At 43.5% G+C, this 27,339-nt stretch overlaps 1 protein-coding gene across 1 annotated transcript in view; it reads right to left on the reverse strand.

Moving 5' to 3' along the window:
• Window positions 1-7,671: 7,671 nt before the first annotated feature.
• LOC124544803 (peptidoglycan-recognition protein SC2-like) overlaps window positions 7,672-27,339 on the reverse strand; it is a 140,713-nt gene continuing 121,045 nt past the window's right edge. Inside the window, exon 4 of the mRNA XM_047123488.1 lies at window positions 7,672-8,949. Coding sequence (XP_046979444.1) covers window positions 8,444-8,949 — 506 coding nt within the window. The 3' untranslated portion in view covers window positions 7,672-8,443. The remainder of the gene's footprint in view (window positions 8,950-27,339) is intronic.

Here is a 27,339-nt window from a genome sequence, read left to right on the forward strand (position 1 = left end):
CCGGAATGAAGTGACTCGTGTGTACAGATGTGGTTGCTAACCCCCTCCAGCGACTTACCAAGGGCTCGTCGCTTCCCTGCAACGACGAGTCGCAGCTGTTATCCGCGCCAAAAGTGAACATAACGGGCTACTAGGTGGCTGGTCACAAAGTTCTGACTGATCAATGTACACAGCTATCGTCGCAGCACAGTGAAAAGGAGTGAAGTGTTGTTTGTTGTTGTGGTCTTCAGTCCTGAGACTGGTTTGATGCAGCTCTCCATGCTACTCTATCCTGTGCAAGCCCCTTCATCTCCCAGTACCTACAGCAACCTACATCCTTCTGAATCTGCTTAGTGTATTCATCTCTTGGTCTCCCTCTACGATTTTTACCCTCCACGCTGCCCTCCAATGCTAAATTTGTGATCCCTTCATGCCTCGAAACATGTCCTACCAACCGATCCCTTCTTCTAGTCAAGTTGAGTGAAGTGTATGGGTAAGAAATGTCGTGTGACTAGGGCGTCCCGTCGGGTAGACCGTTCACCGGGTGCAAGTCTTTCGATTTGACGCCACTTCGGCGACTTGCACGTCGATGGGGATGAAATGATGATGATTTGGACAGCACAAGTCCCAGTCCTGAGCGGAGAAAATCTCTGACTCAGCCGGGAATCGGACCTGGTACCTTAGGATTGACGTTCTGTTGCGTTGACCACTCAGCTACCGGGGGCGGACAGTGTGTGGGTGAGGAAGCCATGAAATAAAACAGAATGTTGCAACCCATACCACCAGTAATCGGTACTGCGTTGTGCGCTGGACTGGAAACATAAAAAGGCCGAGGATCTTTCGTCAGTTAAGACGAAAAACAAACAGGTAGTGGGGGGCACATACCGCCGCACAGAGCAAAAGGTCATGACAGAACTCTCCCACAGCTTAATCATCCACGCATGACTTCTCCTATTGACTAAGGTATATCCCACAATGAATCGTGCTTTGTTCTGTCATCGTCTTTTAATTCTAGCTTCTGCCTGTCATGATCCAATCTGTGCGAAGAATTTTGATGTGCACTCCATAAATAATTGGAGAAGTATTGTCTATATTTTGGGTTACGGATGATCTTGCAATGCCGTTCCTGCGAACAGTTCCAGAAGTCCAAAGTGATGATGATGTCTGGTTTGTGGGGCTCTCAACTGGGTGGTCATCACCGCCCGTACAAGTTCCCAATTTTTTTTAGACAGTCCAATCTAGCCACTGTCACTAATGATGATGATGAAATGATGAGGACAACACAAACAGCCGGTCCCCGGGCAGAGCAAATCCCCAACCATCCCCAACCCGGCCGGGACCCCGTGATCTAGGGGCGGCAACACTAACCACTAGACCACGAGCTGCGGACGGAGTACAAAGTGTCATTCGGGCTGTCTTGAAACAAGTAACACACTGTGTGTCCGCGAAGACACGTCACAGCATTAGTTTTGGTGCGCGGCTAATATGTCTCGTCCGGCAAGAATAGACTTTTAAGTTCAGCACGACTCGGTGTCTCGCTGGTAGGGCGAGTCGCACCTAACTGGCGTCTAAATAAAAGATATCTATGCAAAAGATTAGGAGATTGACAGGGGGTGGGGGGTGGGGTGGGACGTGCTGCATCGTCACAGGCGGTGGGAGGGAGGTCGCCACCAGCTCCTCTAGCAACAAACCCGTCAAATTGGCCAGACGACGTTGCCATAACATGACTAGCGTGCTTGCAATTAGAGCGACCGGCCTGTCGTAGACATGGACAAGCCCAAGCCCTCCTCGATCCGGCGGCAGGGTGAGAGTGTCATATTTGGTCTCGAAAAGCACACCTCAACGCACGAGGCACCCAAAAGTCGCTACCAACTGAGCTACCCAAGCACGACTCAGGACTCGTTCTCACACCTTCACTTCCACCAGAACATCATCTCCTACGTTCAAAACTTGACAGAAACTCTCCTGCAAAAGGCAAAGGTCCAGAGTTCGAATCTCGGTCTGGCACACAGTTTTAATCTGCCATGAAGCTTCATATCAGCGCACACTCCGTTGCAGAGCGAAAATTTCATTCTGTAAATTGCATGGTGTAACGGCATTAAATGCGAATCACACACGGTTGCACGACGCTTACATTTGCTTGTTGTTAGTGATGAACACTTCAGTGACGTCTAAGCAACGAAATGTTTATGTGGAATTTCTGAGAAGAACAGTCTTATTTGTAAATACGTTGCGTGTTGCATTCAACAAACAAGTATTTGGATCATACAAGTATGTGTGTGTGTGTGTGTGTGTGTGTGTGTGTGTGTGTGCGCGCGCGCGCGCGTATATATAATTTCACTTCTTAACATGAATGTACTAGTCAACTTTATCGCAGGGCAGATTCAGTCGCTCGTCCCTCCACAACGATGCGGCAACTTTTTGTTCAGTCCTCGACGACATCATTTTATTGTTAAGTACAAAATGTTTCTCGAGAACTAACACTTCACAAAAAACTTAGACATTAAACAAATAAAAATAGGTAATTACTTTATTAGTCAATTTATGTGTGAATGTTGTATGCACAGACCTTTTTATGAGTGTGAATAACGAAAAGTGCGTAAAATCTGAGATTTTCGTACAATAACCATGACTGTGACTCATGAACATGTGTAAAATTTTGGCTCAAAGCGCTAAATGTATAGAAGCATGACGATGCCCCTCACTCTGTTGTTTTTTTCTCCCTAGCTCTTTTTACCCGCGAGCTGCTTCCCGTCGGGGAGGGACAGACAACTCAAAATGATAAATGAGCCAACAATATTAGACTAACAATTGAGCTCTACTTTAGTGAAACATAAAAAATAATTTTGCTTCCTTTTGCATACTTATCAATGAAGCAATCATCCTGAATATCTTTTAAGAAGCTACTGTTTGTAAAGATTCCCAACAATTCATTCAGCAAATACAGTGTGACACAGAATAACGAGAATGTTTGCAGTAAGTAGTGGCAGCCATGGGCGGGTGGCAGCACTGTCGGTTGGTGACAGTTAGCCAGTAAAGAGTCCGCCATTTCAGTAATAAAGGATCAGTGGAACGGACAACAGAGTGCGTTAGCCATAAACATGTTTTATAAAAACAACGATAGTTTGTAAGTGCCGCAGAGGGAGTTTCGACGTTTTTATAATTTAGGACGCCACGATGCCGTTCCGTTGAAACACGCGATAAAATGCTGGATTAATAACTTTGAAGAGGCTGGATCTGCCCTTAAGAAGAAACCAACAGGACGACCAAAATGTGTCCGTTCTCCAGCGAACATCGATGTTGTACGCGAGCCTGTCTTACGGAGCCCACGGCGTTCAATTCGTAAGCAAGCGGCAGTGTTTGGAATGTCCTGGGAGAGTGTTCGGAGAATTCTTCATCTTGATTTAAAATTTCATCCGTACAAAGTACAGTCGGTGCGACAACTGAAGGACAACGATTACCGGTTACGATTAGGATTCTGTCCACAAATGATAACAAAAATAAAGAGTGACGATGAATTTCTAAACAAGTTGTGTATGTCAGATGAGGCACATATTCATCTCATAGGTTATGTGAGTATACAGAACTACCGTTACTGGGCAGACAAATCCCAATGACGTTCATGAGCGCCCTTTACACGCTATTAAAGTGGCAGTATGGTGTGGTGTTTCATCACACGGGGTTATCGGACCGTATTTTTTCGCAAACGAACAGGGAAACACAAGAACTGTCAATGCCGATCGCTACATGGAGATGTTACGAACTTTCTTTACACCTGCATTGAACAACTTTCCAAACATTCAGGAAGCCTGGTTTCAACAGGACGGAGCGACATCACACGCAGCACGGCAATCAATGGCATATGTGCGAGAATTGTTTGGTAACCGTGTGATCTCACGATTCCCTGGCTCCCTAGATCGGCAGATTTATCCGTTCGTGATTTTTTTTCTTGTGGGGCTACCTAGAGAGCAAAGCCTACACGACTCGATCAAGAGTTAAAAAGATTGCACAAAAGCAATTTCTCCACCCACACTTTTCTTCTAGATTCTTTCATCCAAGTAGTTATAGACCTAGTCTGCTCAACTAATGAAGTCTGGATCACAATTAGCGTAGCACAAATGATATTCTGTTGTCACGGAGATGAAGGAATATCTAGAGTAGGTCCGCAGCATAATGGAAAGGATTTTCTGTTATCATTATGGTCCCAGGATAAAGTGATGCTGTGCAGTATAAAGACGAATATGAACCTATAAGAATTGGAAGAGTGGAGCTCGAAGTGATAGAGGAATTTACCTATTTGGGAAGCAGGATCAAAAGTGATGGAAGCTGGAAAGAAATTTTGACCAGAATACGGCGGGCCAAAATTGCTTTTAATTTGGGAATGTTCTTACTCACCAGCAAGAACATCAATCTAGAAATAAGGAAACGGACCATGAAAGCTTTTGTCTGGAGTGTGGCCCTATACGGATGTGAAACTTAGACGACAGGACACTAGAAAGAAAACGGCTAGAAGCCCTGGAGATTTGGTGCTACAAAAGGATGACGAAGATCGGCCGGCGAGACAGAGCTAGCGCTGAGAAGAGTGCAGGCAGCCAAATCTCTGTGGAGAAACATCCCAACAAGAAGAGAGAAACTTGTAGGACACATTTCAAGACAAATTAATAAAAATGTAAACAGTAGCAGAAGGAGCTCTTGAGGAAAGGAATCGCTGGGAAGGACCAAGGACGTCATACTTGCAGCGGGTTATGAAGGAAGTGGGATTCACTACATACTTGAAAATGAAGAGGAAGGCGGAGAGAAGAGGGGAATTGCGTACTGCTGCAAACCAACCTCAGTTCTGAACAACAAAGAGAGAAAGGGAGAGATGGCTAGTCCGACGGACTAAATGTAAAAGGAATGAACATATTAGTGTTTAATACTGTGCATCTAACTAGTGATACACTTAAATTTAGTATTATTTAGCTACACATACTACTAGTTTTTAATTTCAGATTCATTTATGGAACAGAAAAAGTGGTTCTGGAGGAATGACTAAGGTTAAACTTGAAAGTTGCATATTTTGTGTCGTTAGCCAAATGATGAAGGACTTCCGAGACAGATTATCGAAACCCCTTCTGAGCCAAAGACAGCTTTAGTAATTAGAAATAAAGATTAATTTTCCATGTAAAAGATTAATTTTTTGTAGCTGTATTCATCACCACTCTTCTCAAATTGTGAAGGATTATTTGTGACAAATTTCGTTAGCTTATATAGGTATTGTATGTGCAGTTAAAACTCCTTATTGCTTGAAGAATGTCAAGATGATTGTGGGTGGACTAAAGAGTTTTGTGCAATCAGCACTTTCTTTTTAACTGTTAACTTATCACAGAATATTGTACCATAAAACATTTATAAGCAGAACTACGCAAATTTTGTTAAGATGTTGATTTGTTTGTTCCCAAAGGCAGCAAATTTTGCTGAATTTAGTTGTTTAACAGCTCAGTACCATGTTTCCTTCAGTAAAATTTTCGTGGTGTATACAGTAAGAAAATTGAAATTAACTCTGTTTGTGTCTCACATTAAATGTTTATGTCATTCTATTTCTCGTACAGTACTGAATACTCTGGTATTTTTAATTAAGTGCCAGTTTTAAGAGAAAACATTTAATAATTCTTTGAAAATTTCTTCTCCTGCTTTCCCTCTAACAGGATTAACAGTAATGCTCGTGTCGCTTGCAAGAAAGTACTAACCTTGCTTGATGTATGTTAAGTGGAAGGTCGTTCACACCTATAAAGAGTAGGACTGGTCTCAAATCGAAAGCTCTGGGATACTTTTCTTCATTTCCCTGAGCAAATGAAATTCGCATTTTTCCGGGTTACTTTGAATTATTTTGTACAACATTTTGCATTCTTTTTGAGCAATATTATTCAAAATAGTTTGTTAAAGAATAAATTCCATAAAACTTAAGCTTTTGTAAGGGAGTATAACAATGCACAAAATGAGATGTGTTTTTAGGAATTGTTGAAAATGCAAGCAAAATGTACGAGGAGAATACTGAAGGGACGAGGGATGGCTTGAAGTGTGATTCAGGAAGTACTTCGAAGATTAGTGACTTTCAAATCCAGCAGCAGTTTAATTCTGCTCATACATTGTACAAACGGTTCGAAATGATTTTGTCCTTCGACAAACTGCCTACTGGCTTCCGCTTCGGGTTATTCACCCGACATTCGTTTGATGATTTTTCTGAGTGGCTGGCATTGTCAAAGCTTCAGCCTGCATTCCTGGTGGGTGAAGCTTTGACACTCCAGCCACTCAGAAAAATCATCAAACGAACGTCGGGTGAAGAACCCGAGGCGGAAGCAAACAGGCAGTTTGTCAACAAGTGGCCACGAAAGCCTTAACAGTTTTCTATTTTGTCCTTCCTCTTTGTTCATTTTTGCAGTAGTAATTTGATTTCAGAAGGACAAGTGAAGATCTGTCAGAAACACGTCGTCGCGTGTAGCACAGTGATCGGAGTTTGGACACTGTGCGGTGAGTGTCACTTGGTACTGCAAACACTATATGCACCTCGTGGTCGATGACAGTCCTCTGGTGGTCTCTGTGCACGTGGCATCGATAGGAAAACCCTCGCAAAGGGGAGGGGTCAGTCTGGTGTCAATAAAGCACTGCTTCACAGGGTACACGACTGGAGCGCGTTCATCCAGCGACGTGGCCTGCCGACACTGAGAACTACCTGCTATAGTGATCGAAACGTACGTCGCCACGAACGCACAGTGATTTTCGGATTTAAGGCACGCCAGAATAAGTTTCATGTATCCTGTTGTAGAGCTAATTGTTTAGCAACGTATAAGATGCCGCCCTTGCAGCCACGAACGTACCCGACCGATTCCTGATGCCATCTTCCTCGTTAAAAACTTTCTAAACCCAAGAGCGGATTAATAGTCCTTTCTTTACAAACAACCGGTTCCGACAGACTTAGCTGTCACCTTCAGATCTTTAAAACTTTGTGTCATAAAATGCGTTTATTTTGAATTGGACCTCAAGCCAAGTTGTCGTGTAGATAAAATGTAGTACATTACATAAAGGTTTGTCATATATAAAACATTTAAATCATGAAGCGCTTTGTGCACGTGGCCATATCCATATACATGGTGAGTCGCGTAAGACGTAACACCCCCTTTATTCCGGGGGCGATCGCACGTATCAGCATGCGGTTTTCGGCGAATCATAGCGGACTATGGGGCACATGCGTTTGTATACGCTCAATAATCAGAACGTTTATATTGACCGAGATAATGAGGCAAGTACAAGTTTTTTAAATGGGACGCTATACTTTTTTTTACCATCATTCGAACGCTCTGGAAAAGACGCGTATAGTGATGTAACGCATGTTGCTATTGTGATTCAAACTTCGATTAAAAGGGGGCGGATGAGGATTTACCTTCGTAGCTTAGGCCGTGCATGGTGCGTAGAGCACGGCAACTCGGCCTGCGGGTCACGCGAGGCGTGTTTACGGTCTGCAGCCGCTTCCGACCGTACAACATTTCCCAGCGTCTTTCAAGCGAAGTTTGAATCACAATAGCAATATGCGTTACGTCACTATACGCGTCTTTTCCAGAGCGTTCGAATGATGGTAAAAGAAGTATAGCGTCCCATTTAAAAAAAACGTGTACTTGCCTCATTATCTCGGTCAATATAAACGATGTGATTATTGTGCATGTACCAAAGTATGTGCCGTGTAGTCGGCTATGATTCGCCGAACACCACTTGTCTATACGTGCAATCGCCCCCGGAGTAATGGGGGTGTTACGTCTTACGCGACTCACCCTGTATATAGCGCTCATAGATGATTGTTACGTCATAAAAAGTACACAACAAAATGCCCAGTAGCACATGTGACAACGTTCGCTGGACATATTCTAATCGTTGATGATCTTCAGTGTTCGAAGATCCTCAACGATTGAAGATCTTCAGCGATTAGAACATGTCCAGCTAACGTTAATAGATGTGCTGCTCTGCATTTTATTTTGTAGTCTGTTTTTTTATGACGTAAAAATCATCTGTACGTGCTACTTACACGAACATGTCCACAAAGTGTTTCGCCATATTAAATGTTTTATTTACGAAAACCTTTAAATGATGTGCTACATTTTATCTACGTGACAACTTGGTGTGAGGTCCAACTGAAAATGAATACATTTTATAACATACATTTTCGAAGACCTGAAGATGACAGGAAAATTTGCCGAAACCTGTTGTTTGTAAACAAGGAAATATTTGTGCGATCTTGGCTTTAGAAAACTTTTACCGAGGAAACCAGATGGCTCCTTCTAATTTGTCAGCATAAGAAAATGCAGTGTTGCTCGTTAACACGTCGCGGTCTACGCCGAGTCAGAGCAGACGTATCTGGAGATCCGTAACGAAGGCCCGTCGCGCTTCATGTGAGATTCGCGGTTTACTCAGCCGCGGCGGCCTCGGTGCAGCGCTAAGAGCCCGCGGGCCAGTGGGGCCACGTTCTCAGCTCCCGGACCAGCTCGTCGCCGTCCGTGAGGGACTCGGCCAGCAGGGTGTAGTTGGCGGCGACGTAGCCGGTGTCGACGCCCACGCGGATGAGCCTGCGGGCGGCCGCCAGCTGGGCGGCGGGGGGCGGCGGGCTGGAGGCGGCGCCGAGCAGCCCCAGGGAGAGGCTGGGCCGCAGCCCGGCGGGCGCCAGCGGGCTCTCGACGCGCCAGCCGCGGCCCTCGTACACGGCGCCGTCGCCGCCCACCAGGAAGTTGTACGCCACGTCGGAGTAGCCGCGCCGCAGGTGCAGCGCCTGCAGCTCCCGGACCAGCGGCAGGCACTGCGGCCGCGTCGCGCACCGCGCCGTCCCCGCGTGGCCCACCACGACGTACTGGGCGGGAGACCTGGCCGGCACCGCGCCCGTGCTCGGCCTGGCGCCCCACTCACTGCGCGGCACCACGCTCCACTCCTCGGCGGGGTCGGGAGCGGCTGCAGCGACAAACGTAACAGGTTCATCCTACATCAGTGGATATTACACTGAATCGCCAAACAAATTGGCGTACACACTACTGACCATTAAAATTGCTACACCAAGAAGAAAACCAGATGACGAACGAGTATTCATTGCACAAATATACTGTAACTGACATACGATTACATTTTCACGCAATTTGGGTGCATAGATTCTGAGAAATCGGTACCCAGAACAACCACCTCTGGCCGTAATAACGGCCTCGATACGCCTGGGCATTGAATCAAACAGAGCTTGGATGGCGTGTACAGGTACTGCTGCCCATGCAGCTTCAACACGATACCACAGTTCATCAAGAGTAGTGACTGGCGTATTGTGACGAGCCAGTTGCTCGGCCACCATTGACCAGACGTTTTCAGTTGGTGAGAGATCTGGAGAATGTGCTGGCCAGGGCAGCAGTCGAACATTTTCTGTAGGCCCGTACAGGACCTGCAACATGTGTCGAGCATTATCATGCTGAAATGTACGGTTTCGGTTGCCGGTCCGATTCCCGGCGGGGTCAGGGATTTTTTCTGCCTCGTGATGACTGGGTGTTGTGTGCTGTCCTTGGGTTAGTTAGGTTTAAGTAGTTCTAAGTTCTAGGGGACTGATGACCTAAGATGTTAAGTCCCATAGTGCTCAGAGCCATTTGAACCATTTGAAATGTAGGGTTTCGCAGGGATCGAATGAAGGGTAGAGCCACGGGTCGAAACACATCTGAAATGCCACGTCCACTATTCAAAGTGCCATCAATGCGAACAAGAGGTGACCGAGACGTGTAACTGATGGCACCCCATACCATCACGCCGGGCGATGACGAATACACGCTTCCAATGTGCGTTCACAGCGATGTCGCCAAACACGGATGCGAGCATCATGATGCTGTAAACAAAACCTGGATTCATCCGAAAAAATGATCTTTTGCCATTCGTCGTTCAGTACACCATCGCAGGTGCTCCTGTCTGTGATGCAACGTCAAGCGTAACCGCAGCCACGGTGTCCGAGCTAATAGTCCGTGCTGCTGCAAACGTCGTCGAACTGTTCGTCCACATGGTTGTCGTCTTGCAAACGTCCCCATCTGTTGACTCAGGGATCGAGACGTGGCTGCACGATCCGTTACAGCCGTGCGGATAAGATGCCTGTCATCTCGACTGGTGGTGATACGAGGCCGTTGGAATCCAGCATGGCGTTCCGTATTACCCTCCTCAACTCACCGATTCCATATTCTGCTAACAGTCATTGGCTCTCGACCAACGCGAGCAGCAATGTCGCGATACGATAAACCGCAATAGCGATAGGCTACAATCCGACCTTTATCAAAGTCGGAAACGTGGTGGCACGCATTTCTCCTCCTTACACGAGGCATCACAACAACGTTTCACCAGGCAATGCCGGTCAGCTGCTGTTTGTGTATGAGAAATCGGTTAGAAACTTTTCTCATGCCAGTACGTTGTAGGTGTCGCCACCGGCGCCAACCTTGTGTGAATGCTCTGAAAGGCTAATCATTTGCATATCACAGCATCTTCTTTCTGTCGGTTAAATTTCGCGTCTGTAGCACATCATCTTCGTGGTGTAGCACTTTTAATGGCCAGTAGAGTATGTAAACAGGCAGATTAATGCGCTGCGGTCGGCAACGCCTATACGACAATAAGTGTCCGGCACAGTTGTTAAGTCGGCTACAGATGGTGTAATGGCAGGTTGTGAAGATTTAAGTGAGTTTGAATGTGGTGTTACAGTCGGCGTACGAGCGATGGGACACAGCATCTCCGAGGTAGCGATGACGTGGAGAATATCACGAATCCGGTAAGCATCAAATGTCTGTCATGACTGCGGTCGGAAAAAGATGCTGCAACAACGTGACCGACGACGACTGAAGAAAATCTTTCAACGTGACAGAAGTGCAACCCTTGCGGCAGATTTCAACGCAGGGCCGTCAATAAGTGGTAGCTTGCGAACCATTCAACGAAACATAATCGCTATGGGCTTTCGGAGACCAAGCCTGTAAGTAGGCTGTTTCGATGTAAGTAGGCTGTTTATGTTTTCTTATTGGTAACGCCACGTAGCGCTCTATATGAAAAATCACTGGCTGTGCTGTGTGCAGTCTGTGGCTAGTTTGCATTGTTGTCTGCCATTGTAGTGTTGGGCAGCGGCAGCTGGATGTGAACAGCGCGTAGCGTTGGGCAGTTGGAGGTGAGCCGCCAGCAGTGGTGGATGTGGGGAGAGAGATGGCGGCGTTTTGAAATTTGTCATGAACTGCTATATTTATATATGATGATATCAAGGTAAATACATTGTTTGTTCTCTATTAATATCTTTCATTTGCTAACTATCCCTATCAGTAGTTAATGCCTTCTGTAGTTTGAATCTTTTATTTAGCTGGCAGTAGTGGCGCTCGCTGTATTGCAGTAGCTTGAGCAGCGAAGATTTTTGTGAGGTAAGTGATTTGTGAAAGGTATAGTTTAATGTTAGTCAGGGCCATTCTTTTGTAGGGAATTTTGGAAAGTCAGATTGCATTGCGCTAACAAAATATTGTGTGTCAGTTTAAGCACAGTCTTGTATAATTGTTCAAAGGGGACGTTTCATATGGCGACCCTGCCAGGATACCTCACTGGAATCTTCTGATTTTTTTGTTGTAGTTTGTGTAATTAGTGTAGATTTTGTTTATTGCTAGTGCGTAATTGTAGAGAAAATCTCCTTTGTAGTTGCAGACTTTCATTGTTGTACAGTAAAACAGTTGTGGTATGCATGTACTGTTATCCTCCAATATAATTGGCATTAATAATATGTTATTTACCTTGTAAATATGCTTAGACATTATTTATTCTGGTTTGTTGCTCACATGTGAAGGTGATGTTTCAAAAGTTCTTGTGATCTTTATGTATCTACTAATCTCATAATTCCTGTAACATTGATGTATATGTTTATTTCTATTCTGTTGTAAAGCCTGTACTACAAAGGTTATCTGTATTGTTATGTTCTTTAATGATGTATTTTGTACCTTTGTAATTGTATTCTTATGTTATAAAATTGTAATTGACACCAGTTCATCATATTATTAACTTGTTAGTTACATTTCACTGCACACGTTTCTGTTGGTCATAGTATATGGACAATATGTGAGAAGTTGGGACTGTTAGTGTTTGCACGTGTGTTACTAATTCAGCAAGGGACTGGATAACAGCATTGCTGGTTCTAAGGACAATTCCAAAAACTTTGTGAGTGCACAAGTGGTGGTTTATGGACTTGCTATATTCTCCGCAAGACTCTTCGATGGTGAATGTGCACCTGCACAATCGCAACAGATGGCTGCTGGCCATATCTACAAGGACTACAGTGGGTCTGCACCTCTGGTGGCCCACCAATACCATTATGTCTACAAGGACTACAGTGGGTCTGCATCTATGATGACCCGCCAACGCCATTATTTCTACAAGGAATACAGTGGGTCTGCATCTTTGATGACCCACCAATACCATTATTTCTACAAGGACTGCAGTGGGTCTGCACCTCTGGTGGCCCACCAATACCACAATCTCTACCAGGACTCCTGTGGGTCTGCTCTGTGATGACCTACCTACCAATATTCTTCAAAACTTCGAATGACTCTGCTGTGGGTTTGCTCCATTGTGGCCCATTACCTGTCAGCATGTCAAGAGTCAGCACTGTCTTTCCGTTGGAAGGACAACACTACTTCTTCAAGACTGCATGGAAATCCACTACTTCTGTGTGCAATTTCTTTTACTAATGAGACATTGTGAAAAAAAAACTGTAATTACTATTATGATGAATGATCAGGACTGTCTTTATGGACTATGAGAAAATTTTAGCTTTTGACCAACATTGTATCAATAAGTGTGTGCATTTGATTTCTTTGTTATTGTAATTATGAAAAATTTTTTCAAATCTGTATTGGCCACTGCCCAATCCAATTTGTAAAATTTTTTGTGGGGAGCATGGGGGCTATGTAAGTAGGCTGTTTCTATGTAAGTAGGCTGTTTATGTTTTCTTATTGGTAACGCCACGTAGCGCTCTATATGAAAAATCACTGGCTGTGCTGTGTGCAGTCTGTGGCTAGTTTGCATTGTTGTCTGCCATTGTAGTGTTGGGCAGCGGCAGCTGGATGTGAACAGCGCGTAGCGTTGGGCAGTTGGAGGTGAGCCGCCAGCAGTGGTGGATGTGGGGAGAGAGATGGCGGAGTTTTGAAATTTGTCATGAACTGCTATATTTATATATGATGATATCAAGGTAAATACATTATTTGTTCTCTATTAATATCTTTCATTTGCTAACTATCCCTATCAGTAGTTAGTGCCTTCTGTAGTTTGAATCTTTTATTTAGCTGGCAGTAGTGGCGCTCGCTGTATTGCAGTAGCTTGAGCAGCGAAGATTTTTGTGAGGTAAGTGATTTGTGAAAGGTATAGTTTAATGTTAGTCAGGGCCATTCTTTTGTAGGGAATTTTGGAAAGTCAGATTGCGTTGCGCTAACAAAATATTGTGTGTCAGTTTAAGCACAGTCTTGTATAATTGTTCAAAGGGGACGTTTCAAGCCCTCCTTGTCTACCCTTCATGATTGGTTGACACAAAGCTTTCGCCTCGTGTGGGCCTATCAACACCGACACTAGACTATTGATGACTGGAAACATGTTGCCTGGTGGGATGAGTCTCGTTTCAAATTGTATCAAGCGGATGGACGTGTACGGGTATGGAGACAACCTCATGAATGCATGGACCCTGCATGTCAGCAGGGCACTGTTCAACCTGGTGGAGGCTCTGTAATGGTGTGTGGCGTGTGCAGCAGGAGTGATATGGGACCCCTGGTACGTCTAGATACGGCTCTGACAGCTGACTCGTACGTTACTATTGTTTCTGATCACCATGATCCATTCATGTCTATTTTGCATTCCGACGGACTTGGGCTATTCCATCAGGACAATGGGACCCCCACATGTTGAGAAGTACTACAGAGTGCGTCCAGGAACACTCTTCTTAGTTTAAACACTTCCGCTGGCCACCAAATTCCCCAGACATGGACATTATTATTATTGACATGAACATTATCTTAGGAAAAACGGTAAAAATAACGTATCATTTACAATATACTTTAGCACATGCCAAAATCTAAACATCTTCTGATATGTATATATAAAAACAGATAACAATAGCCGTGCTGGATTAGCCGAGCGGTCTTGGGCGCTGCAGTCCTGGACTGTGCGGCTGGTCCCGGGGGAGGTTCGAGTCCTCCCTCGGGCATGCGTGTGTGTGTTTGTCCTTAGGATACTTTAGGTTAAGTAGTGTGTAAGCTTAGGGACTGATGACCTTAGCAGTTAAGTCCCATAGGATTTCACACACATTTGAACATTTTTTTCTTAGCGCTTTTCCATAAACACAACTGATATACATAACGGAGACTTTACTACTTACAACAGCCTGCCAATGCTGGGTAACTTTTCGATTCCGCGGTTTTGGAAAACACGTGGTTTTGAGGCGAAGAGCCATGTTCGAGGCACATTTTCATCAGGATAGCAAGTTCCTTGAAGGTTGTTCGACAGAGAGCGGAAAAGGTGAAAATCTGAGGACGCAAGATCAAGTGAATAAGGTTGGTGCGGGATGACTTCCCAAAACAACTCTTGTACGGAGTTTTTTGTCAGTCTAGCAGAAAGTGGGCGGGCGTTACCGTGGAGTGGCGTCACTTCAAGCAGTCTTCCTGGCCGCTGTTCTCCGAATGCGTCTGCGAGACGTCGCAGTTGTTTCCAGTAGATCTCAGCAGTGATGGTTACACCTAGGGGAACCAATTCGTAGCACACGCTGTTCGACCAGATGCTGTGAGGGCTCCACTTGTGCGTGGAACCCGATTTTGTAATATAATTCATGAAAAATGACCAAAAACGATTGTCATATGTAGAAGACGTATTTTTGACACCACTGAACCAAAGATGTTGCCTGAGTGGCAGAATCGATTGTAAGTAGGAGACCGCGGAGCGCAGCAGCGGTTGCCATAGCACTCTGTTAACTGTAGGATGTAAGGCTTAAAGCTAGTGGCTAGCTGTGAGAATTTAGCTGTTGGCCTATGGACGCAGCATAATACAGTTTTTATAAAATGAAGTGATGAATGGTATTGTTTATGCTCACACAGAACCTGTAAATGTTAGGTCATAGTTATTTCTATGAAAGTGTATCATTAGTTTGTAAGGCTGTAAGATCATCAAGAACTCAAGTGATACTGATCATTAACAATATTCACCATTGTCCATGGCAATTAGAGAAGAGTAATGAATTGATACTGTAACTCAAAGGTAAAGCAACTGGATCAAATTTGTAAGGTAATGAAATTTTGTATATTTAGTTTTAAGTATTGTGCTGATAGGAAAGAACATAGACAATCTGGAGAAAATGGGGACTGTGCTAATGGAAGAAGCTAAGAAAGTAGGCCTAAGTATAAATGAAAGTAAAACAAAGTTCATGGTAGTAGGGAGAAGAGCTCATTTAGAACGAAACCATCTAAAAATCAGAAATCTAACAATACAGAAGACAGACACATTCACGTACGTCGGTGTCAACATCAAGCAGCAAAACCTTTAGAACAAGAGATAGTAACAAGAATTCAACTACTATACAAGCAGGCAAAAATATGAATATATCAGACCATCATCAAGCCAACAGTGTGCTATGCAAGTGAGACATGCACCCTGACAAAGAAAACAGAGAAAAAACTCATCACTTTTGAAAATCAAGTACTGAGAAAAACATATGGACCAGTGAAAGAAAATCAACAGTGGAGAATAAGGAAAAACAGAGAACTCAGACAATTATACACACTGCATGACGTCGTAGCGAGTGTGAAAATTAAGAGACTAATATGGTACGGACTTGTGAGGAGGAGAGGGGAGAACACGGTAATAAAGGCTATAATGGGTGGAGAAGCTGAAGGAAAGAGACCAATGGGACAACCAAGAATGAGATGGAAGGATAATACCATGGGAGACATGCAGGTACTTTGCCTGGGAGATGAAGATGCAGACGACAGGAAAGTGTGGAGGGCTGGACTGAGTGAGGCTAAGGACAGGCTGCGGTTTGTGTGGCCACTATAAGTACGTACGTAAGTTTTAAGTATGCAGCAACACAATTTGTGGATTTCGCTGAATTTTAAAGTACTGGCCCTTGAATGTAGGAACCAAATATTTTCAATCAGATTTAATGTGTAGGTTGATTAGGTATACCCGATTTGTAATACTTTGTGTGTTTTCTAATCCTGATACAGAGAAGTTAAATTTTGGTATCTATTTTCTCCAACGATGTCAGACTTTTTGTCATGTAACAATCCAAGTGTCTTTAATTACGACAGAAAGTGAATATTGTAGAACAGTTGAGAAGTTCACTGATTTTGAATTTAATGTAAAATGTGGAGGACAAACTTTATTTTGAATACAATTTTCAAGCTGAAGTATTTGGTCCTAGGATATTCCCTTATCAGTACCTCATCCTCTTGTATGTCGTGTCTTTTTCTTCTTTCGTTTCACCCTCTTTGGGGTACGCTGGATCAATCATTTCTTTGTGCGTTGTTCTTTTCTTAGGGCCCAGTATTTCTTCATTCTTTCTGATCTTCTTCTCCTCTCTTCTTCCGAGATGAAGGATTTGGACTTTTGTGTGGGTTTGTCTTGGAACCTTATGTTTTCATCTTTAGTAATTAATTTAGCAGTTCGATCAATAAGTGGATTTTCTGAAATATTTAATTCCACTAGGTCTTTCTCAGTTTCTTTAAACCAGTTGGGCTTCGTTTTTCGGTCAAAGATTTGTTTAGTTAATCTGTTGGAATTCATTCTGAGAAGATGACCATAAAAATTTACTCTCCTTTTTCGCATAGAATCTGAAAGTTTTTCAATTTTCTTGTAGAGAGTTTCATTTTTAATGTATATAATCTTATTGTCTTGAAATTTTGGCCCAATGATTTTTCTCAAATTTTTTCTTTCCTTTATCTCAAGTTTCTCCATTTGGCCTTTGAAATTCATGTTAAGTGTTTCTGGTGCATACAGTGCTTCTGGCTTAATCACTGTCTTGTAATGTGTAATTTTGGACCCCCATGAAAGGGATTTTTTGTTGTATGTATTTTTTGTTAGTTGGAAGGCCAATTCAAGTTTATTTTTTATGGATTCCATTGCTTTGCTTTCCCCAGCATTCCAAGTAATCCATTCTCCGAGATATTTGATTTCTTTTACTATTTCAATCTTCTGTTCTTGAACTTTGAGGTATTTACATGAGTGCTTGATGTTTGTCAATATCTTAGTTTTTTCAGAGGAGATGTGAAGACCAATTTTAGCTGCTTGTTTCTTTAGTTCAAGGATTTGCTCCCGTGCTTCTTCCATTGTTTCAGCAAACAGGGCCATATCATCTGCAAAAGCATTGCAGTTTACTTTAAGGTTCTTCTTTTTGCAACCCAGTCTTATACCACTCTTAATATTTGTGTTCCATTCTCTGACTACTTTCTCAAGCGCACAATTGAACAGCAACGGTGAGAGCCCATCACCCTGTCGCACTCCCGTTTTTATTTCAAAGGGTTCCGATAGTTCGCCCATAAATTTAACTTTGTCGTGTCTATTTGAGCCAAATGAATAATTTTTTTAAAGAAATCATTTTTCAATCAGAGTCAGAAAAATATTAATGTGCCAGAATCAGAAAAGTATTACTGCCTGTAACAGCTTCAATGTGGGTAGACTTGCACAGCGCTGAGCCAATATCCAGTATTTTCGCTGAACATTTGCAAGGTTATTCATTTATCAACCAATCTACTATTTTACGGCCGGCATTGCACTTCTCTGAGCCAAGATTAAACATTTTCTATGCGTACTATGGAGAGAACAGAACACCAAGATTACAGCCGTTGCGGCTCTAGAGCTAAGGAAAATTTATGTCATTATTTATTTGCGTAGGGAATTGTATCAGTTTATTGCACAGGGCCATGGAACTCGGTGCTCACGAGATAGTGTAAATTTCAGAGGGATTGATTTCATTATAGGCATTGCATACTCTCTCTCTCTTTTTTTTTTTTTTTTTTTTTTTTACCCGCAAGGTTAGCCGAGTAGCCGAGAGCGCTAATGTGCTGCTTCCTGGACTCGGGTAGGCGCCCCGGCTCCGGATCGAATCCGCCCGGCGGATTAACGACGAGGGTCGGTGTGCCAGCCAGCCTGGATGTGGTTTTTAGGCAATTTTCCACATCCCCCTAGGTGAATACCGGGATGGTCCCCACGTCCCGCCTCAGTTACACGGCTCACAGACATTTGAAACACTATCTCACGATTTACACTAGACGCGGACAGCTGGGGTACACTAATTCTGTCCCGGGGGGTATGGGGTGACGGCAGGAAGGGTATCCGGCCACCCCTTAAAATTAACCATGCCAGATCCGCACTTAACCCTGCCGACCCTGCGCATGATGCAGGACAAAGGCAGTAGCAACAGATTGCATACTGGTTTTCCAGGTTAAGTTGTTTTTTGGATTACATTAAAACTGATTAAGCACACCATTTGCTGAACAACACATCACACAGTAAATTTGCGTAAGACAAACATTACGCATTGCATATTCATTAGCAAAATATTCCTTTAAAAGAACGTTACCATGCATAACATTATCTTTCGTGGAAGCGGGCAAGTCTTTTTATGGAGAGTTGTGCTTTGTTTGGGCTCAACCATTCCTTCCTTTTCCTTATGTAAGAAACCACACAGGATAGGAAACCTCGTTGTTGATCAACAGCCAATTCATGACGAGCAAGTAGAGATGTACATATGGCCACTAGCTGATTTCTGTGAATCTCACTTTGACCATGTGGTACCCGTACACTCGATTTTTTGAAGCTTCCACATTGTATGCAAATGTGCCACGATGGCGGAATGATCACAGTTCACCGCATTTGACACGTCTCGAGTACGCTGACGTTAATGCTTTTAATGGCTCTTCAGACTCCGAAGGTCTTCCTGAATGTGGAGAGTCACTAATGTCAAAACGATCCTCCCTAAAACGAAACAACCATTTTCTTGCCGTGCAATTATCCACATTCACGGCGCAGATGTTTTTGGCTGCTTTCGCTGCTGTCACTCCTCTGCTGAACTCAAATAGAAGAATACGTCGGAAATGGCGAAGTTTCTCTACTTGGCACTCCATTTTCTAGCGTCCACAGCTCCACTCACTATCTCCAAATAACAAAAAATATGTAAACTCAAAGAGGAACGCTGAGCTACAAATAAAAAATGATAGTAGATAAATAAACCCACAGTAACCGGAAACACCAACATGCGAAACAAAAACACTACGAGCTTGTGCAGAACCTAATAATAATTAGATAATAAAGAAATAACTAATAAGCTGACACAGAGGTCTACATTTAATGAATTGATCTTGTCTTTTACATTACATTATATTAGGTGCTGAAAATGACCTCCTTGTGCTTTAGTGCACCTTTGCACGCACGCTAACGTGTTAATATACACTTCGCGCAACTGTGCCGCGTCAGTTGTCCAAACTTCATTACGAATGTTGTCCTTGACGTCTTCTAAAGTTATGCGTTATTTGCGTACACTTCTCCGTTTAGACTACCCCACAGATAAAAGTCACTGGTGGTTAAGTCCGCCGGCCGCGGTGACCCAGCGGTTCTAGGCGCTATGTATGGAATCGAATGTGGACCTAATAAAGAACCTGGAACTTAACAATCAATCGATAATCTAAAGGACTGTTGTCGTAGTGTAATTAATATTTCAGTGATTTGTCTGCTGTGATATCCGAATATCAGATGTAGTGGCTCTGAACGCGTCGACAATAAATTAGTAGCATAATAATAATTTTTAAACATTGTGACTGGTTACGGTACGTACATGAAATGTTTATTACAACAGTGTCACGATATCGAATCTCTGAGTACGGCTAATGACAATTTTCGAATCGCCTAGCGCAGCTTCCGATGCATACACCACATGATTTATAAGTATAATTATCAGTAACTGCCCTACAAAACTATAGGGGAACTGCAGAAACTGCTTTAACAACTAAAGATTTCGATTCGGTACGGATGACAGGTAGAGTTCCGTCTGCTAGGATGCTTTGAGTTGTGTCACAAAGTTGGTCGGATGGTCCATAAGCTGTAATTACGTACGATAAGAACAGCGCGGAACTGTGTCGAATACCTTCCGGGGGTCGAGTAACTCAGCGTCAAACCGGGCGTCGCTGTAGCGCGATTCAAGTTACTTGATAGTTGACAATTCACGCATTCGAGCTGGTTTCCTCCAATCAGAGCGCTCAACCCCATGCCCGAACCGTTCGCCGTTGCCAAACTGCCACAACAGTTGGTCAGCTCACTTTCAGTTTCTTCTTGTGTTTGGATCCCGAATCGCGGGTCTGGCACTTCTATTTCGTATTTTATCATACATGATAACCCCCCCCCCCCTCCCACACACACACACATACACCAATCCATCAGTAATCGTTTGATTTAAAAGTTCTCGCACTTCCAGATCACGGTGTGGCGGTGCCCCATCCTTTTGGTAAATGAAGTCCTTCGAATCAGTGTCCAACTATGCGGAAAGAAAGTTCTGAAAGACATCGAGATACGTGCTTTCTGTAACAGTATTCTTGGCAAAGAAAAATGGACCATACACCTTTTCCCGCGAAACTGCACAAAACACATTAAATTTTGGAAAGCCCCTCTCATGTCGTACAACTTTATGTGGATGTTCCGAACCCCATATTCTCACATTACAACGGTTACTTTTCCATTTCAATGGAATGTTGCCTCATCACTGAATACTAAGCATGCAATAAAACTATCATTCCGCATCTTGCGAAGAACGAAATTGCATAATTTTGGTAAACATTTTTGGAAACAGTGATCAATAGAGTATTATATTTTAACTGAAGTTCAGTCTTGATCACAACACTTATGTATCAATAACACAGGTGACCGGTCAGCTGAGGAGAGCTACGCCTACCATCTCAGAGGAAGCCATGGGTCTGAAGATGGTTATATAAATATAACCGAAACCGGTCACCTATGTTATTGATACATAAGTGTTGTGATCAAGACTGAACTTCAGTTAAAAATGAAATTACATAACTCCAGACGTTGTTGTTTCTCACCTTGACAAAGAGCTTGCAGTAGGTAAATTTTCTACGGTTTCACGTGTGAACGTCGACGCAACACACGGCAGGGGTATGCTGAGCTGTCGAGCTGCACAGCAAACGGATTTCTGCGGACTCCTTGTGAAACTACGGCGGATGCGTTCAACGTCTGTGTCAGACACCCGGAAACGGCCCGGCGATTTGCCTTCACACAAACTACCTGTTTCTCGGAATTGTTGATGTCATCGTCTAATGCTCTGTGGTGCAGGAGGACCCACACCACACCTAGTACCAAAGTCACGCTGAACAGTTATTACTGACCCGCACTGCGCAAAACGTAGAATAAAAAATGCTTTCTGTTGGCCCGACACCATTTTTACTAGAACTGAAGTGGGCGCGCACTGCTGCTACCTAGTGAGAACCTCGTAAAACTCGAGAGTTTGCTCTTTCCAACAGTATGTTGTTCATCCACACATCTCAGATAACATAATAGTTATGATTTTTTTTAAAAATCGGATGGTTCTTTTTGATACACCCTGTATAATAACCTGACACAGTGCTGTACCATACTTCAATGGTTAGCGAATAAGCCCACCACACTGAGGATTGTACGTTCGAATCTCGTCAAATGTCAGGCAGCTTTTTTTACTATCAATCTGATCAAAGAGTTTGATTATATCCCCCCTACCCTCCACCTCTACATGCTTCATCTCCTCCCCCAAGGTGGCTTCCATCAACTACCCTTCCTGGATGACGCCCTCTCTGCCTCTGTTTATCCCCCCTACCAACCCTGACCCTCACCTCCCCCTCCCTGCCTCCCCCTGTCCTTTTCCTCGGCTCCCTCTCCCCCCTTCCATCCTGTTTCTTCGCAGCCTACCCTCTCTCTGACTCCCTTATCTCCCCTGAGCCCTTTTTCTTTCCCCTCCACTGCCTTCCCCACTCCTTCCCGCGTCCGCCCTGCCCCCTCCCCCTTTCTTATGTGTCCTCTCCCTCCACCGGCTCTCCAGTTTTTCCCTTCCCTCTCCTCCCCCCTTTTTTCCCCCTCATCGGTTGGGGTCCTCCCGCCGCCCCCATCTGCCGCCGTGTCGCCTCTGTAGTGCTGTTTAAAGTAAACGTTCAGTGTTGTGTGTCCCCTGTCAGTCTCGCGAACAGCCACCATTCTATCACTAGTTGTGTTTTTTTTTTTATCTCGTGCGAACAGACACCAGACTGTCGCCGTGTTTTTCAATTGTGCGTGTCTAGTTACTGCGTGTCTTCGTCTGCATCGTCAACGCCGTGTTTTTATATTTCAACTTCCACAACCTCCACCATTTTACAGTTTTTTTTACAAGGGCACCATTTTATCACCTGTTTTTATCGTTTCTTTATATTCTCATTATGTTTTTTTAACTTTTCTGTAGGCTGTAGAGCGGCCTATTACGCTGCTGCCAGCCCCCCCCCCCCCCACCCTCTCTGGGGTAGGAGGGGGGGGGGGGGGAGGGATCGAAATACAATAAAGGAAAAAAAAGTTTGATTATAATTTTTATTCAAACAACTGGCTTAAACGTAATTTTTTATTTCTAATTGTTTGCCACGTCATTTTCATCGTACTGACTTTGATATTTACTCTTATTTTCCTACCTACCATTCTTTTTTTCGTCTGAATCTGCCTGTGTCGTATATAACATGCAACAAAGTGCCAACGCCGACTGCTTATCGGTTTTGGCAACGCGCCAGCTCGTGTAGCCAGTGAGAGGATAGTTTCCGATCACCAGTTGAGAGCGAGAAATTGCTTCTAGCGCTGAAAGTGAACTTTTTCTGCCTTGAGTTTGCTCGTAGTAGCTTGCTTTAATAGCCGTGGACAAAGCGATCGTGATTTTAGTTCTGCCACAGATCGTTGACCACCGCATGCTCAGCTACACTACACATCACGATGTTGTGGTTAGCTTAGGATATGGAGTTTAAATTCAGGGCTACAATACGCGTCTTCTGCCGCAGTTCAGATCGGCTGTCGACAGAGCATCTCGACTTCCGGCACAGTTTGCGGCTGTCACCTCCAATATTGCTCTGCCTTACACGTTAACAGTGCTTGTGAAGTGACGTGCCGTGTCTGTGTGTTACCTGAGTCCCAGCGACAGCCGGCGGTCGATGTGGCAACACCGTGGCAGCAAGTGGCAGACGTTAACTATCAGGTAGTTTTAAACAGACTATAGAAGCGAGATATTTATTTTTATTTTCGCGGCGATACGTGGTGATGGTCTCCAAAGGTTCCTCAGAGAAGGGGAGAATTTGATCAGTCAGCGTCCATCGTTGGCTTGTAGGTGTGATGGTGTATAAGACAAAATGTAGTATGTCAGCATCTCGTCAGTTATTTGTTTTAAAACCGAACCTCAATGTTTAGAACATCGCTGCACTTCAGCGACGATTTCACTCCGTCTTCAGGCCACAAGTGGCCCATCGGGACCATCCGACCGCCGAATCATCCTCAGCTGGGGATGCGGATAGGAGGGGCGTGTGGCCAGCACACCGCTCTCCCGGTCGTTATGATGGTTTTCTATGCCGCTACTATTCGGTCGAGCAGCTCCTCAATTGGCATCACGAGGCTGAGTGCACCCCAAAAAATGGCAACAGCGCATGGCGGCACAGATGGTCACCAATCCCAGTGCTGGCCACGCCCAACAGCGCTTAACTTTGGTGATCTGACGGGAACCGGTGTATCCACAACAGCAAGGCCGTTCCCTTCAGCAACGATTAGAGATCAGTAAATGAATCCAAAGCAGACAACCACTTGCAACAAAAGGTGGCTTTATTTAACCTTTGAGAATGGTTTGACTAGAGGTGTACATGTCCCGCTTTTAACCCGCTCATGCTTGCCCGGTGGCCAGGCAGACAGGCCGCCGCTCGTTGTCAACAGAACGGGCAGGCTGCTTCACTCCCAGCCAAGCCAAGCAGAACCCAACCCGGGCAGACTGCGGGAAACTTGCTTGCCTGCTCATATTACTGCTGAGCTGCGCTACGCAGCCGTTTAGTCTGCGCGCGTCATTGTCGTATTATGAACGTTAATCAAAAGTTTTTATTTTACCTGAGCACCAAAAGACAAACCCCAACATTATATATATATGTATTAACTTCAGGTAAAAAAATATTGGTTTTATTTGTATATTCTTCCTTTACGCGTATATTCGGGCTTCTTATCTATATAAATAAAAATTAATTGCCAAATGTGTTGATAAGCGTAAAACTCGAGAACGCCTTGACCAGTTCGGCAAAATTTTTTTTGCTGTGTTCGTAATTCTCAGGACAAGGTTTTTATGAAATAAAATTTTTCGAAAATCGACCGAAAAATTGGAAAATTTGACAAAAACTGAAAGTGCGTTTTCATTGTGTCCGTGTGATTGTATTGCATACAATCTTGAGGAAATTTTGCACACTATACCTTGAAACCAAGAGGAAGGTCACAGTCTACATAAAATTTCATATGGTGCATGGCAGGGGTTCCTTTACATAACGGAATTCGACAAATTGTACGTATTTATTCCGATCTTGATGAAATTTGGCACACTTGATATTCAAAGCAGGATGAAGGTCGCTGTCTGCTTAAAATTCTGAATGGTGCATGGCGGAGGGTACTTTACTTACACACTTCTACACCAACCTACAATTTTATTCCGATCTTGAAGAAATTTTGCACACTTGACCATCAAGAGGAACATCACTGTCTACATAAAATTTCGGACAGTACATTGAAGAGAGTACCTTACAAAAGATTTTGACATCGTTTGCGGGTTACCATGAAAGTTCACTATGTACGCATGTTTCCATGGAGAAGGTTTTTGAATATTTACATGTGCATATATATATATATATATATATATATATATATATATATATATATATATATATATATATGTGTGTGTGTGTGTGCGTGCGTGTGTGTGTGTGTATATGTATATATAAGTATTTGTCTATGAGTGTATGTATATATATATATATATATATATATATATATATATATATATATATATTTCTTTTAAACGAAATGTCTATGATCTTTCTGAAATTTGAGAGCTGTCTGACACATTCACAGTCATCATGTTGGACAATTCGCGCACAGCAAATGTCGTTTAACAGTTGCAAACCATTTTTGGTTGAGTGAACGTGTTATATTGGCTGCAAAAAACCTTGATGTTAACGAAATGAATTTACAGATTCAAAATATGACACCTGGCGAATTGCTGACATACAAGTCGGTTTATTCCGTTACTAACCAAGATGATGTACTCAACTATCCTACGGAATTTTTAAATTCGCTGGATTTCCCCGGATTACCGCCTCCCAATCTGTAATTAAGTCGGATCGGCAATCATGTTGCGAAAGGTAAACCAGCCACGTCTTTGTAATGGCACCCGGCTTGCGGGGAAGAAGTTAAAGAACAACGTAATCGAAGCCACAATTTTAAAAGGAAAGTACAAAGGTGAGGACAGATTGATTCCAGTATCACTAAGATTCCGACCGACATGCCATTCGACTTTAAACGGTTATAATTTCCAGTGCAGCTTACATTTGCCATGTCGATAGATAAATCGCAAGGGCAGTTGTTATATGTTTGTGGCATCAATCTTGAAAATCATGTTTTTCACATGGCTATTTGTATGTCGCATATTCCCCTGTCGGGACACCTTCAACTTCATTTGTTTACGCACCAGAAAACAAAACTATCAATGCTGCGTATCAAAAAGTATAACAATAAATGCTACCTAGCAATAAACTTTTACACTGATTCACTGATCACCACAAAAGTTGACAGATATATATGAGTTTTCATAGATAGGTGAAGAGGAGATGAACTGAGGTGGCGGAATCCAACAGAGAGAGGACGAGGAGAAGGATAGAGGGTGGGGGGGGGGGGGGGGGAGATGGGCCAAGGGATGGGTTCAAAAATGGTTCAAATGGCCCGGAGCAATATGGGACTTAACTTCTGAGGTCATCAGTCCCCTAGAACGTAGAACTACTTAAACCTAACCAACCTAAGGACATCACACACATCCATGCCCGAGGCAGGATTCGAACCTGCAACCGTAGCGGTCGCGCGGTTCCAGACTGTAGCGCCTAGAACTGCTTGGCGACTTCGGCCGGCCAAGGGATGGGGAGGGGGGGGGAGGTGATCAAAGAGATAGTGGGAGAGGACTAAATGGATAGAGAGAAAATACGGGAGGGAAGATGGACTACGAGAGTATGGAATAAATAAATGCCCAGGCAACGCAATGCAGTCTGTGCTGCACTTTTCAACACCGAAACGGATGGATATTTGTACTAAAGAAGTGAACCTCCACCCCCCAAAAAGAAGATTGGTCACCTCCCCAGAAGAATAAATTATCTACGCCCCTATTAAGCACTGTACTGCAATGAGAACCAAATTAAGATTTTGGAAGTCTAGATTCTTTAACTTTAGTATGTTTCAGCCAAGTATGACACCAATTACATAAATATTTAACTACGCTTCCAGGATGTATTTTACTGGTTCTGTGAATTCATTCGAAGTTGGCAAAATCATTCTAAATTGCCAAAATGCATTTTAACAAAATCGAAGGACTTGTTTCGTATCCAGTTCGTCTAAAAACTATAGTACTGGGAATACAATGGCGACCCTGAGCCATTTTTCGCGGCTCCTACGTTTGCGTCATGAGAGTCCATACTTGTAGTATAGATCTGCATCATGAGGGACCATATTTCGGACCATCATGATGCAGACTAAGACGACGAGTGTTTACTTGCATGATGCAAATCCAAACGACGACTCTAGACCCTCATAACACAGACCTAAACGACGAGTCCGAATCCTCATGACGCAGATATAGACGCTGTGGAGAGTGGCTCAGAGTTTCCATTATATTCCTACTACAATACATTCATGGAAAAAGACGCTCTTCATTTTAGGAGTATTTGTAGTGTCTAGGTCTTCAGCATCTTGACTCTGCATGTGGGATTCCCCTTAATATAGAAATAAAAGAATAAAATTACATTTTGCAATGTGTGTGGAACACAACAAAATAAATTGTAATTTAAACTCATAATGTGTATTGCCTTACTCCACAAATGAATATTTTATTTTGCAGAACACTTTTCAACATAAAATCTTTACAAATTTTCCTTCAGTTCCCCTGAAAGTATTATTTAGGCCAAACCAGATACTCCTAAAAATATTTGGCTACTTTTGCAAACCCAAGTAACAGAAAATGGTTTACAAACAATAATTAATGTCACTTGGGAGGATTTAAATCAAAAA

This window comes from Schistocerca americana, chromosome 8, assembly GCF_021461395.2.
Source record: "Schistocerca americana isolate TAMUIC-IGC-003095 chromosome 8, iqSchAmer2.1, whole genome shotgun sequence".
NCBI classification, from domain to species: Eukaryota; Metazoa; Arthropoda; class Insecta; order Orthoptera; family Acrididae; genus Schistocerca; species Schistocerca americana.